A 19,432-nucleotide genomic window follows, 5' to 3' on the forward strand; every position below is an offset into this window, starting at 1 on the left:
CTAGCTTAAGCACCTATCCATGTACCTATCCAATTGCCGCTTAAAGGTCACCAATGATTCTGACTCTGCTACTCCCACAGGCAGCGCATTCCATGCCCCCACCACTCTCTGGGTAAAGAACCTACCCCTGACATCCACTCTTCACCTTAAATTTATGTCCCCTTGTAACACTCTGTTGTACCCGGGGGAAAAAGTCTCTGACTGTCTACTCTATCTATTCCCCTGATCATCTTATAAACCTCTATCAAGTCACCCCTCATCCTTCGCCGTTCCAATAAGAAAAGGCCTAGCACTCTCAATCTATCCTTGTGCGACCTATTCTCCATTCCAGGCAACATCCTGGTAAATCTCCTCTGCACCCTCTCCAAAGCTTCCACATCTTTCCTAAAATGAGGCGACCAGAACTGCTCACAGTACTCCAAATGTGGCCTTACCAAGGTCCTATACAGCTGCAACATCACCTCACGACTCTTGAACTCAATCCCTCTGCTAATGAGCGCTAATACACCGTAGGCCGCCTTATAAGCTCTATCCACCCGAGTGGCAACTTTCAAAGATCTATGAACATAGACCCCAAGATCCCTCTGCTCCTCCACCTTACTAAGTACCCTACCGTTAACCCTGTATTCCGCATTCTTACTTGTCCTTCCAAAATGGGCAACCTCACACTTGACAGGGTTGAACTCCATCTGCCACTCCTCAGCCCAGCTCTGCATCATATCTAAGTCCCTTTGCAGCCGACAACAGCCCTCCTACTATCCACAACTCCACCAATCTTGTTATCATCTGCAAATTTACTGACCCACCCTTCAACTCCCTCTTCCAGGTCATTAATAAAAATTACAAACAGCAGAAAACCCAGAATTGATCCTTGCGGAACTCCGCTTGTAACTGCGCTCCAGGCTGAATATTTACCATCTACCACCACTCTCTGACTTCGACCGGTTAGCCAATTCTTTATCCAACTGGTCAAACTTCCCATTATCCCATGCCTCCTGACTTTCCGCATAAGCCTACCATGGGGAACCTTATCAAATGCCTTACTAAAATCCATGTACACTACATCCACTGCTCTACCCTCATCCACATGCTTGGTCACCTCCTCAAAGAATTCAATAAGACTTGTAAGGCAAGACCTACCCCTCACAAATCCGTGCTGGCTGTCCCTAATCAAGCAGTATCTTTCCAGATACTCATAAATCCTAGCCCTCAGTACTCTTTCCATTACTTTGCCTACCACCAAAGTAAGACTAACTGGCCTGTAATTCCTGGGGTTATCCCTATTCCCTTTTTGAACAGGGTCACAACATTCGCCACTCTCCAGTTCCCTGGCACTACCCCCATTGACAGTGAAGACGAAAAGATCATTGCCAACGGCTCTGCAATTTCCTCTCTTGCTTCCCACATAATCTTAGGATATATCCCGTCAGGCCCGGGGAACCCTTGTCTATCCTCAAGTTTTTCAAAATGCCCAACACATCTTCCTTCCTAACAAGTATCTCCTCTAGCTTACCAGTCCGTTTCATACTCTCCTCTTCAACAATACGGTCCCTCTCATTCGTGAATACTGAAGAAAAGTACTCATTCAAGACCTCTCCTATCTCTTCCGACTCAATACACAGTCTCCCACGACTGTCCTTGATCGGACCTACCCTCGTTCTTGTCATTCTCCTGTTTCTCATATAGGCATAAAAGGCCTTGGGGCTATCCTTGATCCTACCCGCCAAACATTTTTCATGCCCTCTCTTAGCTCTCCTAATCCCTTTCTTCAGCTCCCTCCTGGCTATCCTGTATTCCTCCAACGCTCTGTCTGAACGTTGTTTCCTCAACCTTTATGTAAGCCTCCTTCCTCCTCCTTACAAGACATTCAACCTCCCTCATCAACCAAGGTTCCCTCACACGACCATCTCTTTCCTGCCTGACAGGTATATACATATCAAGGACACGTCGTATCTGTCCTTGAAAAAGTTCCACGTTTCAATGACATCCTTCCCTGACGGCCTATGCTCCCAATTTATGCTCCTCAGATCCTGTCTTGTAGCATCGTATTTACCCTTCCCCCAATTGTAAAACCTACCCTATTGCACGCACCTATCTCTCTCCATCACCAAGGTGAAAGTCACAGAATTGTGGTCACCATCACCAAAATGCTCACCTGCTAACAAGCCCATCACTTGTCCCAGTTTGTTACCAAGTACCAAATCCAATATGGCCTCCCCTCTGGTCGGACAATCTACATACTGAGTTAGAAAAGCTTCCTGGACACACTGCACAAACACCGCCCCATCCAATCTACTTGATCTAAAGAGCTTCCAATCAATATTTGGGAAGTTGAAATTGCCCATGACTACTACCCTGTGGCTTCTGCACCTTTCCAAAATCTGTTTCCCAATCTGTTTCTCCACATCTCTGCTGCTATTGGGGGGTCTATCGTAAACACCCAACAAGGTGACTGCTCCTTTCCTGTTTCTGACTTCAGCCCATACTACCTCCAAAGGCAGATCCCCCTCGAACTGCCTTTCCGCAGCAGTTATACCATTTCTAATTAGCAACGCCACCCCCCCCCTCCTTTTTTACTACCTCCCCAATCTTACTGAAACATCTGTAACCAGGAACCTCCAACAACCATTCCTGTCCCTCCCCTCTTCTATCCACGTTTCCATGATGGCCACAACATTGTACTCCCGAGTACCGATCCACGCCTTAAGTTCTATGCTTTTGTTTTTATCCTCTGCTTGGTGCACTGCTCCAGCAAAGCCTAATACAAGCCGAGGATATCATTGGCAGCCATCAGGACTGAACATTGAGTTCAAAAACTTCAGAACATCCTCGCTCGCTCTCCATTTTGATCACCTCACATCCCGGTATCTGGGTTTTAATGGGTTTGCTCTCAGCAAAGCTGACCTATTTTCTACAATTCATACTGACTGGTTAACATATTTTTTTTGTTTAATGTATATATCCATACCATGTGGGTAAATCATTTTTTTTATTCTGAGCACCTACATCATCTGTTCCACTTGTTTCTCTTCCCACTTTTTCAATTGTATTAGAAAAAAAGTCATTTTTCAACCTCCCTCAGTTCTGAAGACATCATATCGGACACAAAATGTTAACTGTTTCTTGCCCACTGCTAGACCTGCAGTTTCTCCGGCAATTTCAGTTCTTTTCATTTGAAGATCTCCAGTATTCCCAGTCTTTTCACTCAAGCCATGTCAGCCCTCTTGCCCCAAGGTTCAATGCAAATGTGATCTTCACTCAGCTTTGAAACAAAAACTGTGTACTGTTCAGATGTAGTCTCGCTAAGATATTCCTGATTGCAACAAGACTTCAGCATTCTAGTGCTGCAGTCTGTTTGCAATGAAGTCCTCATTCTGTTTGCTTTCCAATTGCTTTCTCAGCCTTCACATTCACATATTCTCACTTTGCATTTGACAGCCAATTCACTCCAAATCCTGAAATGTACCAGTCTGTCGCCTTTTTTTGGTCAAAAATCAAAAGAGCTCTCCTATTTCCATTCTTCCAACGAAAGTGACAGTTTAACAACCCTTTACTTGTACTCTTCCTTACACAGTTGATACTATTTGGAGGCTTTTGGCACCCTCTGTATGGCTAACTTATCCACTGAGCTTTTGTGTCAGTAGCAAACAGGAGGAAGTTGTACTTGGCCACTTTGTCTAATATGGAATTTCAAGTCTAGGAATGGAAAGGAATAAAAACGAAATGGGTTTTCTCTTGACTATTCATAGGAATATGTTTATTTGACGCTAAAAAATTAATTTGCTTACAATCTTCCTAAGGAGAAGAAAAAGAAGACAGTCCAGCCCTGTCAATGGATCTATGTGTCATTCTGCAGACTGAGAGCCCCAGTTTCCATAAACTGAAATTTTAGAGTTGTAGATGACTTTAGTTTTGCATGATGTGGAGATGCTGGTGCTGGACTGGGGTGTACAAAGTTAAAAATCACACAACACCAGGTTATAATCCAACAGGTTTATTTGGAAGCACTAGTTTTCGGAGCACTGCTCCTTCACAACCATTCGATGAAGGAGCGGTGCTCCAAAAGTTTCCAAGTAAACCTGTTGGACTATAACCTGGTGTTGTTTTAGATTAGATTAGATTACTTACAGTGTGGAAACAGGCCCTTCGGTCCAACAAGTCCACACCGGCCCGCCGAAGCGCAACCCACCCATACCCCTTACCTAATACTATGGGCAATTTAGCATGGCCAATTCACCTGACCTGCAAATCTTTGGACTGTGGGAGGAAACCGGAGCACCCGGAGGAAACCCACGCAGACACGGGGAGAATGTGCAAACTCCACACAGTCAGTCGCCTGAGGCGGGAATTGAACCCGGGTCTCTGGCGCTGTGAGGCAGCAGCGCTAACCACTGTGCCACAAATTTTTAATTTAGTTTTGCATGTTCAGTATTTTCAAACCTGTGACATAGTGGTGTTTTTCCTTTCCTGCAACTGCTTTAAATTAGAAATGACTGAAAACAAAATGTTTTGTTTTGTGTCTTCCACTTTTAAAAGGTCCGTGGCTTCCTTTTGTTTTGTAAAATACCCAAGATACAGAGTGAAGCTGAAATGAAAATTAATCATTGGCTCTAAAATAGCCAGCGCTGCAATTAGTTTGAATGTAATCTTGTTCTGACAAGTTCAGACTTACATTTATGGCCATGATGTCTGCTCGAGTGCATGTGTCACCTCTTCTCAACGCTAATCTGAAGTCAGAATAGAGAATTATTGAAGCAATCATCATAACAATTTCGAAAAGAAACATCAGGTATAGACATTTCCAAAGTTAGAACCAAATTAGGTATGAAAAATGATTATTATCCTTTTTTAAAATGATTTTGTATTTAAATATTACCTTCCATTAATACTTGATGGTTGAAATGTTGTGATGCAAGTAAATGCAGCAGCAGTTTGGATTCTCCTAATTTGCTTTTTTAACTTGGATCATAAATTTCTTTTGGTGGCAGGTTGAGAGCCTTGTTTAATCCAGAAGGCAGAATGTTCAACAGTGCAGCACTCACTCAGTACTGTTTTAGCATTAGATTGTGTTCAGGTTCTGGAATAACGCCCGAGTGTGTACACTTTGTGACTCTGCGACATAACTATTAAAACTAAACAAAGCTCACACTGTTGCAAGCTGCGCATTAAAAGTAAATCTAAATATTAAGTTTTATGGTATTTGTTTTCCCACTTCCCAGACACTTTCGCACATGAAACTGAATGCGTTCCAGGGCTCAAAGAAGGCTGACCTCCATATGACCCAGCCCCGAGTCAATATTGTGGATGCAGTACCAAGTCCTGATGTTCCTCTTGCCATTCTTAAACGGAAATATATGGCAACAAACGATATTGAGGCGGGTCAGAAGCTCTTGTTAGAGATCGATGCACTTCTGAAGGTGAGCAGAGCGTAGCAAAGTCATCTGAACAAAAATGATTTCTTTTCTCTCTGCAATTAAGAAATCTAGGAAATGGCTGAGAGGTTGAATAATTAATCTGAAGAGCACTTTGTCTAGTAATAATTCTATTCATATTCTTTCAGCAATAAGAGTCTTCTTAAAAATAAAATGATTGGATGTTTTCATTGGTAAAGCCAAGCTAAATTAATCTACTTACTGGAATTTACTGTGATGTTGAGGACCAGAATTTATAGAGAAGTTGGGAAGGCCTAATGCCCTTTTTCTTTTAAAAAGGCTCCTTCCTGTCATTTTGGTTTGAGATGGGTTTCGGTCTGAAACAGCAACAGAAGCAGGCTGATGGTAAAAGAGCAAACAGGGGATGGATACCGCTGTCTCCTGGGGTGATGGGCCCAGTTAAATGATGAGTATCAGACCCTCACACATTCACCCCTCTGCTTCCAATAGGAAAGAAATTTCCTATTGCATCTCAACACTTTGACAATTCTGATCAACTGATGGTCAACTTACCTATGTAGAACAAAGCCCAATAATCAATCACTGAAATCAAAACGCATCTAACTTTAAAATAGTGTCTTAATTTGAAGCAGAAAGAACAGATTTCTATTTAATTTGTGTTTCAAAACCTGTCCACAGAATGATGCCAGGAACAGTTTTGAGACTGAGGTTCCCTAGTGCTTTAGGTCCTCTTTTAAAGGCTGTAGATCATATTATCTTTTAAAATTGGCTGATTGCACAAAACGTCAGTAAGTGTTTAAATACCTACCTTTGCAGTCAGCAAGGACAGAAGTGCTATATACAATGGAATACTCGAACCCTTATCCCAAGTCAGCACAACTTGTGAGAAATGGGAATGGAAGTGGCAATCAGGTCTTGCCAACCCTTTTTGAAGGGCTCACAAGTCATCCTGACAGTGAAAATCTGGGTCTGGCCTCTGAACTTTGAATGGTGCAGTGCATGATCAGTTTCCAAAATCCTATTCAAAATTACTGTAGTGGAAAGGCATTAGGCAAGCCATACAACATGAAATGGCAATAAATCTCGAAGTGGCTAGCAGTTTTTAATGTCGCTATTAATTTTTTTTCTTGTGCCAGTTTTTGGAAGTTTTTGCCTTGAAACAATTAAGAATCATTTCTGAGGTTTTGGAAGTGACAAACTTGGAGAGAAATCATGTTTTAAAGCCATATTCAACAAGAACTCATTTAATTTTTTTTTAATATTCATTCATGGGATGTGGGCGTTGCTAGCTAGGCCAGGACCTATTGCCTATCCCTGCCCAGAGGGCAGTTAAGAGCCAACTGCATTGCTGTGGGTCTGGAGTCATATGGACTCTGGACCAGGTTAGATGGCAGTTTCCTTCCCTATTATTTTCCTTCATATTAGTGAACTAGACAGGTTTTTTCCTGACTAACGACATTGGTTTCATGGTCATCATTAGACTCTTCATTGTAGATTTTTGTTGATTTGAACTTCACCACCTGCCATAGTGTGAAATGAACCAGAGTGTCAAGGACATTACCTGGGTCTCTGGTTTAATAGACTAGTGATAATGTCATTAGGCCAAAACATGGTGTGATATGTATCTTCATAATTTTTAAAAAGTAAAGCTTGTAATAGTCATTCTTAAAATGAAGTGATTTTTCTTGGTTGAATTTCGAGTTACATCTCTGCATTGATATGTATAGCAACAAGAAAGCAGCGAATGCAAACTCCCATCTGTTCTTCGTTAATCTAATCAAATAATTTTGGGTTTCTTTGTGCAATGCTACTTTCTAAATATTCCTTGACCAGTCTATCTACTCTTTGATAGAATAAGCACTTAATTCAAAAGTCCATGGAGAAGATTGTGTCCATTGTCACGGGTTCTGAGGAGCAAACAGCACGGATAATAAACTCACGAAGTCGTATCCGTGATCATGGCTGCTACCAAGCTGCAAATAATCATTTCAAAACTCGCTGTTTTAACTGGCACATGCCACTGGTAAATATAAAATTAGTTTTTTTTTCTCCAAAGGTGCTGTATATTTTGTTGCATCACATTTTGCTTTATTAGGGCATGAATCATGTTTCAGGTTTGGGATTGAGTCCATCAGAAATGTGTTCTGTTGGAGAATAACAAAGAAGACAATAAGGGTTACATTTGTTACTAGCTCACTGTAAAGTATCAGTTGTAAATCAGCTCCCAGCTCTAGCTGATGGGTAACGCATCTGAAACAAATAGTCGCAAGCTGGGTGAAATCTTTCTAATGTACATCACCCATCTTCATCATTTGTGAATGCTGTTACAGTACCATCCAGTGTACCTCAAACAAAATGAATTTTTCCCTGTCTGAAACTGCATGAAGTGCTGCTTTGCTTTTTGGGTACATGGGTCACTACAGCATCTTGTACTCGTCATTGTCTGCCGTCCTGGCCAGCAATAGAATTCCCAGGATAGGAATCAGAAGCAGGTAGCCAGGACATTTTGTTGCAACTCACATCTTTTTCCCTTGTGGTGTAAAGATTCTAGTTGCTGACTGCTGAGAAAGTGTAGCAACTCAACTGTTTGAAGGTATCTTCCACCAGTGAAACTGCACACTACCATATTATTTTCTAGTAGTCCTGTCTTCAGCAGTAGAGGAAAAACTTTCAGATGTCAATCTTAGTTGTGTAATAATATAACAGGAATTATACATTACCAAAGCATTCACTACGTAAGTTATCTCTCTGTATAAAGAAGCACAACTGTGCATTTTGAATTCTGAATCATGTAAATCCAATGTAGCTAAAGAGCATATGATGAATTCTTTACATATTGTGAAAAGTTAATATGACATGGTCGGTTCTTGAAAATCAATCATAACAAGCAGAATAACACTAGATATTCAACCTTTAAACTGATGTGTAGTGTTTTGTTCTCGCGGTCATACAATAGGGAAACAGAACCTTTGGTCCAACTAGTCCATGTCCCCATGTTCTCCAGCTGGACTAGTCCCACATGCGCGCATTTGGCCCATATCCCTCCAAACCATTCTTATACATGTACTTATACAAATGTCTTTAAAATGTTATGATTGCACCTCCATCCCCCCTATCTCTGGCAGTTCATTTTGCATACAAACCATTCTCTGTGGTGGGGTTTGGGTGGGAGGGGGGAGATTTGTTCAAAAGATTGGGGAACATCTGTTCAGTGTCAATGGATCGCTGTCACCCCTAAACCTCCCGCGCTCTAGTGAGAAACGTCCTAGCCTATCCAGTCTTTTTTTATATATTATTACTGGAACTCTTCATTCCAGGCATCAACTTGGTAAATCTCTTCTGCACTCTCTCCAGTTTAATTATATCCTTTCTACTGAAAATGTGTTCTGAATTTCATTTTCAATTCATATGTAATAGTGAAGCACTGCTGCTATATATTTTTAATGTTGCTGTTTCTCTTTCAGTATGAATATGCACTGAGACAACTATATGCTTTAGTCAATCTTTGTGAAGAAGGTTTCCCAGTAAAGAGGTATTTTCCCCCTTTTGTTTTCAATCGTTCATTGGTTGTGACAAGAGTAGCATTTGTTGTCTACCCCAGTGGCTTGCACAGCCACTTCAGAGGGTAGTTAAAAGTCAGCCATATTATTTTGAATATGGAGACATATGTAGGTCACGTGTGGTAAGAACTACACATTTCCTTCCCTTTCGGGCATTAGTAAACTGGATAGGCTTTCAGAACAATCTACAGTAGTTGTAATTTTCAACAATACTGAGACTAGCTTTATATTTTAGATTTAATATTTATATTCGAGATTTATTAATTTAATTTAAATTCCTTTGACTGTTGTGCGGGACCTTGAACCAATGTCCCCAAAACCTGAGTGTCTGCTGACTCAGTGACACTACCATTTCCTGTTAGAGAGATCTCAAACATGTAAATATTAAGTAGATTAGATTACATTACAGTGTGGAAACAGGCCATTCGGCCCGACAAGTCCGAAGCGCAACCCACCCATACCCCTACATTTACCCCTTACCTAACACTATGGGCAATTTAGCATGGCCAATTCACCTGACCTGCACATCTTTGGACTGTGGGAGGAAACTGGAGCACCCGGAGGAAACCCACGCAGACACTGGGAGAATGTGCAAACTCCACACAGTCAGTCGCCTGATGCGGGAATTGAACCCGGGTCTCAGGCGCTGTGAGGCAGCAGTGCTAACCACTGTGCCACCGTGCCACCCATAAATAGGAGTACAAGAGACTATTTAGCCCTGCAAGCTGGCTCCCCCATTCCATATGATCATGGCTGATCTGTTTTTGATTCAATTTCTACATTCCCATCTACCTCTTGTAGCCCTTGATTTCCTAGCCTACAAGAAAACTTGCACCTCTGTCTTTATTTATTATTCAACCACATTGCCTTCATTGCCTTCTAAGACTAAAGTTACAAAGTCAAACCGCACAATACTTTTTGGGAGGGAAAATATTCTCCTCATCTCTGTTCTAAAAGAATGACCTCTAATTATAGAACAGTGCACCCTGGTTCTGGACGAACTCCAATAAGAAACATTCTTTCCACGTCCATCTTATCAAGGATCTTATACACTTCAAAATAGTCGCCCTCACTCTTCTAAACTCCAGTGGAAAGAAGCAGACTGTTCAACCTATATTTGTACGACAACCTATTCATTCATTATAGTAAAAATCATCTGAACCACCCCCAGTGCTTTTATAACTTCCCTTAAATAATGAGGCCAAAACTGCCCACAGCATGTGAAGGGGAGAGGTGCTGTCAAATGAGCCACTCCTCCTAGCAACTAATATGAGGATTATTCCACTCTCCCCAAACCCCTAGCAGTATTGTATATCAATTTTTTTGTAAACTCTTAGATCCAACAGTATGTTGTTGTATTTCAAAGTGAATGCAGAGATAGTTTGAATAACCCATCTTATCTTATTACAGTATTCTTCAAGCCATGGATACCGTGTGCCTACTGAGGAGTTAAGGAGGACTGAACAATAGGTTTCAAAATGTTCCTTCCTTTTAATTTGGTTGGAGTTATGGAGACTGAGAATAACTGAACTGATTTATGTTTAAGTCTTAATTTGCTGTGGAAAGATTCTTTTTTTTTGTATTTCTCCACCAACTACCCCCTTGGATCTTTTTGACTTTTAAATATTTTAATGCTTTATATTTTTTAGCTACTGATTTTTTTGGTATGAGTTTTTGAATAGTGTGCTCAAATTGCCTTAATGACGCAGAGCTTTTATTTCTGTGATGATGATGCACTTTGTAACCGCAGAGATTTATTTTCCTTGAGTGCGCTGACTATGTAAATTAATTATAAGGGACTGAGATGAAGGGAAATCACTAACTGTCACACTTGCCACTATAAACACAATGTTTAATTCAAATAAATAAACAAATCTGTAAAAACAAGTATGCTACTTTTTCTGTTGTTTAAAGTGTTTATGAATCCAGATGAAATTCTTGAATTTTCAGTAGTAAATCTAGATGACCTGTTTCAAATTTCTGGTAGTGATATTAAGTATACTTGTATAAATCTATGTGGAGCATTGTCACAATCATTTTAATTAATTTACTATAATCTAAATGAAAATACACCTCTAGTTAGTGGGAGGGGAAATAATTTGCTCCTCCCACTGTCCTGAGCAGCAATCACTAACCTTTTGCAACCACTAATTACTAATTAAGATTTCAGCCATATTTTAGATTTGCTAAAATCCCCAAACTGCATTCTCAGTCAAATGAGGGCTTTTTTTAAAAAAAAAATTGCATCTGAATTGTTTGAGCATTTTCTTGTTTTTATTTCTGAGAAATTTCTGAGACATCAGCTTCTGCTGATTGGGAGTGACAGTGGTGCAGTGTGTCATGTCTCTAGCTGAGAATGCCAATTAACCATGTGATGGAAAGTAAAATTGGAGCCTCTACCGTCATTGTCCACAGCCCTGGATTACACCAGGTGCCTAATGGCACCAACCCAGTCTCATTGAGTGAACTGTAACTCACTACCACTCCTAATTTATTTCGTGTCTGTGTCTGTGTCTGTCAAGGTGAGGAAATGCTTGAAATGGACTGTGATGCTTTCCATGAACTGTTGTGACTTAGGAAATTCAACTTCAGAAGTAGCAGACCTGTGGACAGTAGCAGACCTGTGCACTGAAAGGACAAGTTGGCAGAGTGTGTAGTAGGTGGTTAGTATATTACTGCCAGCTTCGGACCTTGATCAAAGTTTATTTTCCACACCCCCACCTGTTCTGTAATGAACAAGAATCACTTGCATGAGACAGTAAACAGGTGGTGATATATGTGGAGCTCAATTCAAATGGGAAGAAATTTAGAATGTAATAGCCTACTTTGGATTTCATTCTCTTTCAACCCAATAATGTGAAGCCCTGAAACTATGCTTTAAGTAATCTGTGAACTGTTCACAATAGATAGATCTGGATGCTTAAAACTTGTGTGTTCAAAGTGTTATCCAAACAATAATTTGTACCAGGTTCATTCTGCTCCATGTTAAAGAAGTCTGGAAAACAATTTGTATATTTTAATTCTTTACTTCAAACTTTCTCTCCTGAGTACCTTGTTTTATTCTTCCTCTACATCCATTTTCAGAATGTAATAGTTGGGTAGAATTGGCTGGAAAGTAACTCCATTCAGTCCTAATTGCCTTGGAAAAGGTGGTGGTGGTGGTGGTGAGTTGCCTTTTTGAACTGCAACTGTCCTTTGACATTTGGAGTCGGGGGACTGGTGGTTGGTACACCCACAGAGCTGTTAGCAAGGATGTTACAGGATTGGAGTGAAGGATTAGCGATCTAGTTCCAAATCAGAATGGTGTGTGGGGCTTGGAGGGGAACTTGCAGGTGATTGGTGCTCCCAGGCATCCACTATCCTTGGTCTTCTAGGTGGTAGAAGCCACAGATTTGGCTGGTCCTATCTAAGGAGCCTTGGTGAGTTTCTGCAGCTCATCTTGTAGCTGGTATACACTGCTGCTACTGTGCATCAGTGATGGAGGGAGTCAGTATAGACAGTAGTGGATGGGGTACCCATTAAGTGGGATGCTTTGCCCTGGATGATGTTGAACCTCTTGAATGTTGTTTGAGCTCCTCCCAGGCAGAGATAGTATTCCATCACACTCCTGGCTTGTACTTTATCGATTACTGTACAGCCTTGAGGACACAGGAAGTGCATTACTTGTCACAGAATTCCCAGTCTCTGATCTGCTCTTTTAGATGCAATTCAGTTCTTGTCAATGGTATGCTAATAGTGGGTGATGCAGTAATGATATATCCATTGAATATTAAGGGATGATGGTTAGATTCCCTCTTGTTGGAGATAATCAGTGTATGGCACTTTATGAAATATGAGTGTTAATGGCAAATAATATGACTAAAACGGATGTTACTCAGGTCTTGCTGCATTTAGATACAGATTGTTTCAATACCAATTGCCACTTCTGACCATATAATAGAAGATGATCATTGATGAAGTAGCTGAAGTCATTGTACTTTTTCTGCCTATTCAGTGCTCCTTATGTTGCTGTGTGAGAGAGATGGGGAGAAGAGTGGTGTTGGTGGGGCAGGTTTTACATTAATAGCATCTGAAACAGCGTACTATTCAGGTTGTGCCTGAGGATTGATGGTGAAGAGAATGATCACATTAATGTACTCCAGAGTCTTCTACATTTTCACCCAAGAATATAAGAACACGTTCAATGTGATCATCATGAGAACATTCCACTTAGTTTCACAAAGGACGAATTTTCAAGATTAAATGAAAAAAATGTTAATCTGCCTCTGCTCCTATCAGCGGCTAATGCAGTTTGAATAACAAAAATGTAGAGAACAACTTGGCTCCTGTCACACTCTGCAGCTGTACCTGTGCTTCACCGCTGATGGTGAATGAGGCAGACATGGACAGTCTAGAATAGTTAGTTTCTAGCATATTGGAAGCCTCCATTCGACTTCCTTGTCCACTCCTACCTTTTGTTTAACAAACAGGCTAGCAGATTGGGAGCTGGTTGATGGATGAAAGCCCTCTCTCCCTCCACCCCACTCCCAACTTCCATGCCCATCCCTTTGTACTTCAGGAATTCCTGATGGGTTACAACAATCTACCATGATCTCTATTAAAATTGGTGAACAAACCATTTGAAAGACCAAGCAGTTAATTCCCATTACTTCTGCATGACTGAACTCTTGTATTAGACTTCAGAACAGAACATCGTGTTATAAACTATGAGTGACCTAATTTTACATATTTAAACTGTAGATGGAAGTAGTTATGGGACTTTTCTTCTGCAGCATTGGTAGCAATCATCTTATTTCACCCTAAGAATACCACATAAGAGAGAGGAGCAGAATTAGATTATTCAGTCCATCGAGTTTGTTCCACCGTTCAATCATGGCCGATATGTTTCTCAACCCCATTCTCCTGCTTTCTCCCTGTAACCCTTGACCCCCTTAATAATCAAGATACTATCTATTTCTGTCTTAAATACACTCAATGACTTGCCTCCACAGCCTTCTATGAAACCAGATTCCACTGATTCACCACCCTCTGGCTGAAGAAATTCTGCACATCTCGTTTCTAAAATGTTGTCCTTCACTCTGAGGCAGTGCCCTCAGATCCTAGACTAAACAGCTAGTGGAAACATTTTCCCCACGTCCTCTCTATCCAGGTCTGTTGGTATTCTGTAAGTTTCAATGAACTCATATGTGAACTCTATGTACAGATTCATAGTCCTCAACTGCATCTCATATGACCAGCCTTTGGTTCCTGGGATAATTCTTGTAAACCACCCCTGGATCTCCAATGCCAGCATATCTTTCCTTAGATAGAGGCTCAAAACTGCTCTCGATATTCTAAATGTAGTCTGACCAGAGCCTTATTCAGCCTCTTTGTCCATTCTCCCAACCTGTCCAAGTCCTTCTGCTGCCTCACCGCTTGCTCAACACTACCAGTCCCTTCACATATACTTGTTGCTAAGTTTGCAGATGATACAATGCTCTCAGTTCCATCAACAGGATGACTAATGTATAATATGAATAATTGAGGTCCGAACATGGACCTCTGTGGAATTCCATGGTCATTGGCTGCCAACCTAAAAAATATTCCCATATCCCTATTCTCTGCCTTCTGCCAGACAGCCAATCCTCTATCCATGGCAGTACTTACCACTGAGACTATGAGTGTTAATTTAGCAACATCCCATGTGCCATGTTGTCAAAGGCCTTCTGGAAATTGAAATAGATCAATTCCACTGCCTGTCCTTTGTCTAACTTGCTTGTCAAAGAATTCTAACAGATTCGTCAGTTATGACCTCCCCTTAATGAATCTGTGCTGACCCAGTCTGCTTTACCATCCACTTCAAGCACTCTGCAATATCATCCTTAATAACAGATCTCTCAAATCTTACCAACATCTGAGGTCCAGCTTACTGACCTATAGTTTCCTGTCTTTTGCCTCCCTCCCTTCTTAATCAGGAATGTTCCTTTAAACACTTTACACTCCTCTGGCACCAACTCAAACTCCAGTGATTCCTGAAAAATCACCACCAATGCCTCTACAACTGCTCTGCTATCCTTTTCAGATCTTTGGGGTGTAGTCCACCCAATCTGGGTGATCTATCCACCTTCAGATCTTTCAGCTTCACCAGCCCCTTCTCCTAATTGATGGCCACAACACTCACCTCTTTCTTGAAGTTCTGGTATGCTGCTGGTGTCTTCCACCCTGAAGACTGATGCAAAGTACCTATTGAGTTCTTTTGCCATTTCATTGTTCCCCATTACTACTTCTCCAGCCTCATTTTCCAACAGTCCAATGTCCATTCTTACCTCTATCTCTTACCTTTTGAGATATCTTTTAAAAAGACTCTTGCAACCTTATATTATTAGCTACCTTACTTTCATATTTCATCTTCTCCCTCCTTATTGCTTTTTCAGTTATCCTGTGCTGGTTTTTAAAGACTTTGCAATCCTTTGGCTTCACTCTAATCCTCACCAAGTCGTATGCTTTCTCTTTCACTTTTATACCATGGTCAGCCATGGTTACTTCATATGTTAGTATGTTTCTTCTGCCATGGGATGAATTTCTCAGAATTTTTTTTTAAAATGTTCCCTCTTGTCTTTGCTAAGGTTCTTTGTTTAGTTTTCTTTGTTTGGAGCAGGCATCTTGATGAACAAAGCCACTGTCTGCTCTGCATTTATGTCTTTTGATCTGGAATAGACATACCTGAGACGAGATTGAGAATTGTTGGATAGGGATTAAAAATGTAATGCAGTGAAGAAAATTGTTTTACTCTTTCCCATCTTGTAGCTTTTCTTTTAGAGTCATGGAGTTGTACAGCACAGAAATAGACCCTTTGGTCCAACTCTTCCATGCCAACCAGATATTCTACATTAATCTAGTCCCATATGCCAGCATTTGGCCCATAACCCTCTAAACCATTCCTATTCATATATGTATCCAGGTGCCTTTTAAATGTAATTGTACCATCCTCTACCACTTCCTCTGGCAGCTCATTCCATACAAGCACCACCCTCTGCTTCAAAATGTTGCCCCGTAGGACCCTTTTAAATCTTTTCCCCTCACCTTAAACCTCTGCCCTCTAATTTTGGGCTACCCTACCCTGGAGAAAAGACTTCGGCTTTTCACTCTATTCACATCCCTCATGATTTTATAAACCTCTATGAGGTCACCCTCAGCTTCCGACGCCCCAGTCTATTCAGCCTCTCCTTATAACTCAAACTCTGTAATCCTTGCAACATCCTTGTAAATCTTTTCTGAACCCCTTTCAAGTTTAAGCGCATCTTTCCAATAACAAGGAGACCAGAATTGAATGCAGTTCAGAAATGTATGTTTTTATTTAAGCTGTAACCAGCTTCCACTGATTTCTATGAAATTGGAAAATGATGGTTGCATCTGGAAGATTACCACTTAATAAGTTGAAAGTAATGAAGAATTTGCCCTACTTAATGAATGTATACTTTCCTAATACTTGTTAAGTTTACAGGAAAGACAGTCAAGCTGGCAAGTGTCCATTTCTGGTAGTTTTAGAGGGTGAAAGGTCAGAAATATCTGGTGCCAACAAAATTTTGAGAAATAGTGAACTGGTTTGTCGATTGTTTTTAATTACCAATGATCATTTTCAATTCTGTATAGTAAAGGAAAATCCCACTAACATGAATGTTGCAACAGTTTATAGCTTCTGACAAATGTCCATATTACTGAAGAGGAAATGCTGGATGTCTTGAAATGCAGAAAAGTAGATAAATCCCCAGGACCTGATCAGGTGTACCCCAGAACTCTGTGGGAAGCTAGAGAAGTGATTGCTGGGCCTCTTGCTGAGATATTTGTATCATCAATAGTCATACATGAGGTGCCTGAAGACTGGAGGTTGGCTAACGTTGTGCCACTGTCTAAGGAGGGTGGTAAGGACAAGCCAGGGAACTATAGACCAGTGAGCCTGTCGTCGGTGGTGGACAAGTTGTTGGAGGGAATCCTGAGGGGCAGGATGCACATGTTTTTGGAAAGGCAAGGACCGATTAGGGATAGTCAACATGGCTTTGTGCATGGGATATCATATCTCATAAACTTGATTGGGTTTTTTGAGGCAGTAACGAAGAGGATTGATGAGGGCAGAGCGGTAGATGTGATTTATATGGACTTCAGTAAGGCATTCGACAAGGTTCCCCATTGGAGACTGATTAGCAAGGTTAGGTCTCACAGAATACAGGGAGAACTGTAGAAGACAGAGGGTGGTGGTGGAGGTTTGTTTTTCAGACTGGAGGCCTGTGACCAGTGGAGTGCCACAAGGATCGGTGATGGGTCCTCTACTTTTTGTAATTTACATAAATAATTTGGATACGAGCATAAGAGGTATAGTTAGTAAGTTTGCAGATAACAACAAAATTGGAGGTGTAGTGGACAGCAAAGAGAGTTACCTCAGATTACAACAGGATCTTGACCAGATGGGCCAATGGGCAGAGAAGTATGCGAGGTGCTGCATTTTGGGAAAGCAAATCTTAGCAAGACATATATACCTTAATGGTAAGGTCCTGGGGAGTGTTGCTGAACAAAGCGACCTTGGAGTGGATGTTCATAGCTCCTCGAAAGTGGAGTCGCAGTTAGATAGGATAGTGAAGAAGGCGTTTGGTATGCTGTCCTTTACTGGTCAGAGTATTGAGTAAAGGAGTTGGGAGGTCATGTTGCGGCTGTACAGAACATTGGTTAGGCCACTGTTGGGATATTGCGTGCAATTCTGGTCTCCTTCCTATCGGAAAGATGTTATGAAACTTGAAATGATTACAAGGATGTTGCCAGGATTTGAGCTATAGGAAGAGGCTGAACAGGCTGGGGCTGTTTTCCCTGGAGTGTCAGAGGCTGAGGTTTACAAAATTATGAGGGTCATGGATAGGGTAAATAGGTAAAGTCTTTTCCCTGGGGTGGGGGAGTCCAGAACTAGAGGGCATAGGTTTAGGGTGAGAGGGGAAAGATATAAAAGAGACCGAAGTGGCAACTTTTTCACGCAGAGGATGGTACATGTATGGAATGAGCTGTCAGAGGAAGTGGTGGAGGTTGGTACAATTGCAACATTTAAGAGGCTTTTGGATGGGTTTATGTATAGGAAGGGTTTGGAGGGATATGGGCTGGGTGCCGGCAGTTGGGACTAGATTGGGTTGGGATATCTGGTCGGCATTGACGGGTTGGACTGAAGGGTCTGTTTCCATGCTGTACATCTCTATGACTCTATGATGATTGTAAAATGATATCATGTTAGTGATTGCAGTGGGAACTTTATAGGTAGAGCTTAATTATTTCCCCATGGTGCGTTTGGTGGTTGGTAGCATTGAAATTGGCAGAAGGATTGTGAGGTGGCATCCTATTGACTGCCAGCCTCCACTAAAGTTAGGGCTTGCCATATGAGGAGCTGTTGAGGTCTCCAGGTCTCAGTGGATTTTCGAAGGATGGATGGGGGTGTGGGGGAATGAAATCTGATTAAAGCTTACAGAATACTGGACGGCCTGGATAGAGTTGATGTAAAGGTGATGTTTCCACAATTGAGAGAGAAGGAATCTAGGGCATAGCCTCAGAGTGAAAGGACAACCCTTCTGTGGAACGCATTGCCACAGAGGGCTATGGAGGCCAAGTCATTGAATGTATTTAACAAGAGATAGATAGGTTCATGATTGGTAAGGGAATCGAGAGTTACAGGGAGAAGGCTGGAGAATGGCGTTGAGATGTATACCAACTATGATTGAATGGTGAAGTAGACTCAATGGGCTGAGTGGCCTAATTCAACTCTTTTCTTTTTATGTTTGTATAATCTTATGGAATATTGTGAACAGTTTTGGTCCCTCCATCTAGGGAAAAATATACTGCCATTTGAGGCAATCCAGAGAAGGTTCACTTGGTTGATCCTGGCACAGATGGATTTTCTTATGGAGAGGTGTTGAGAAGATTGGGCCCTGTACTCACTGAACTTTGAGAGGTGACCTCATTGAAATGTGAAAGTTTCTTAGGAGACTTGAAAGGGTGGATACTGTGAGGTTGTTTCACCTTGCTAGGGCAAGAGAGCAAAATCTTAGAATAAGCTGTTGCCCATCTAAGACAGTGATGAGGAGGAATGTTTCACTGGGACTAGTTAATCTCTGGAATTCTTTGCAACTGAGGGCTGTTGATGCTGGGTATAGTTAAGGTATATTCAAGGCTGTGATAGATTTTTTTAACAGTAAGGGAATCGAGGGTTATGGGGACAAAACATGAAAATGGAGTTGAGAATTGTCAGGTCAGCTATGATCTCAATGAATGGCAGAGCAAACACTTTGGCCCATTTCTGCTCCCACGTCAATGGCTCTTGTAAAATGCCCATACCAACTGACATTTGAAAAACAGAGTAATGACCTTGTGGTTAGGACTTGACAGTAGGTTAACTTTCCACATGCAGACCACTGAAGTGATCTCCAAAGTTTACTCAAATTCCTGACAAGTCAAGGGAAGAAGATTTGA

General features: G+C 41.4%; 1 protein-coding gene across 3 annotated transcripts in view; it reads left to right on the forward strand.

Moving 5' to 3' along the window:
* Window positions 1–10,840, forward strand: part of lgmn (legumain) — a 49,588-nt gene extending 38,748 nt beyond the window's left edge. For all 3 annotated transcript variants that reach the window (XM_072568321.1, XM_072568322.1, XM_072568323.1), the window contains exons 11-14: window positions 5,220–5,417; window positions 7,246–7,416; window positions 8,858–8,925; window positions 10,364–10,840. In XM_072568321.1, the coding sequence (XP_072424422.1) occupies window positions 5,220–5,417; window positions 7,246–7,416; window positions 8,858–8,925; window positions 10,364–10,406 (480 nt within the window). In that variant the 3' untranslated portion in view covers window positions 10,407–10,840. The remainder of the gene's footprint in view (window positions 1–5,219; window positions 5,418–7,245; window positions 7,417–8,857; window positions 8,926–10,363) is intronic.
* Window positions 10,841–19,432: the final 8,592 nt, after the last annotated feature.

The sequence above is a fragment of the Chiloscyllium punctatum genome, chromosome 4, assembly GCF_047496795.1.
Source record: "Chiloscyllium punctatum isolate Juve2018m chromosome 4, sChiPun1.3, whole genome shotgun sequence".
Classification (NCBI taxonomy): Eukaryota; Metazoa; Chordata; class Chondrichthyes; order Orectolobiformes; family Hemiscylliidae; genus Chiloscyllium; species Chiloscyllium punctatum.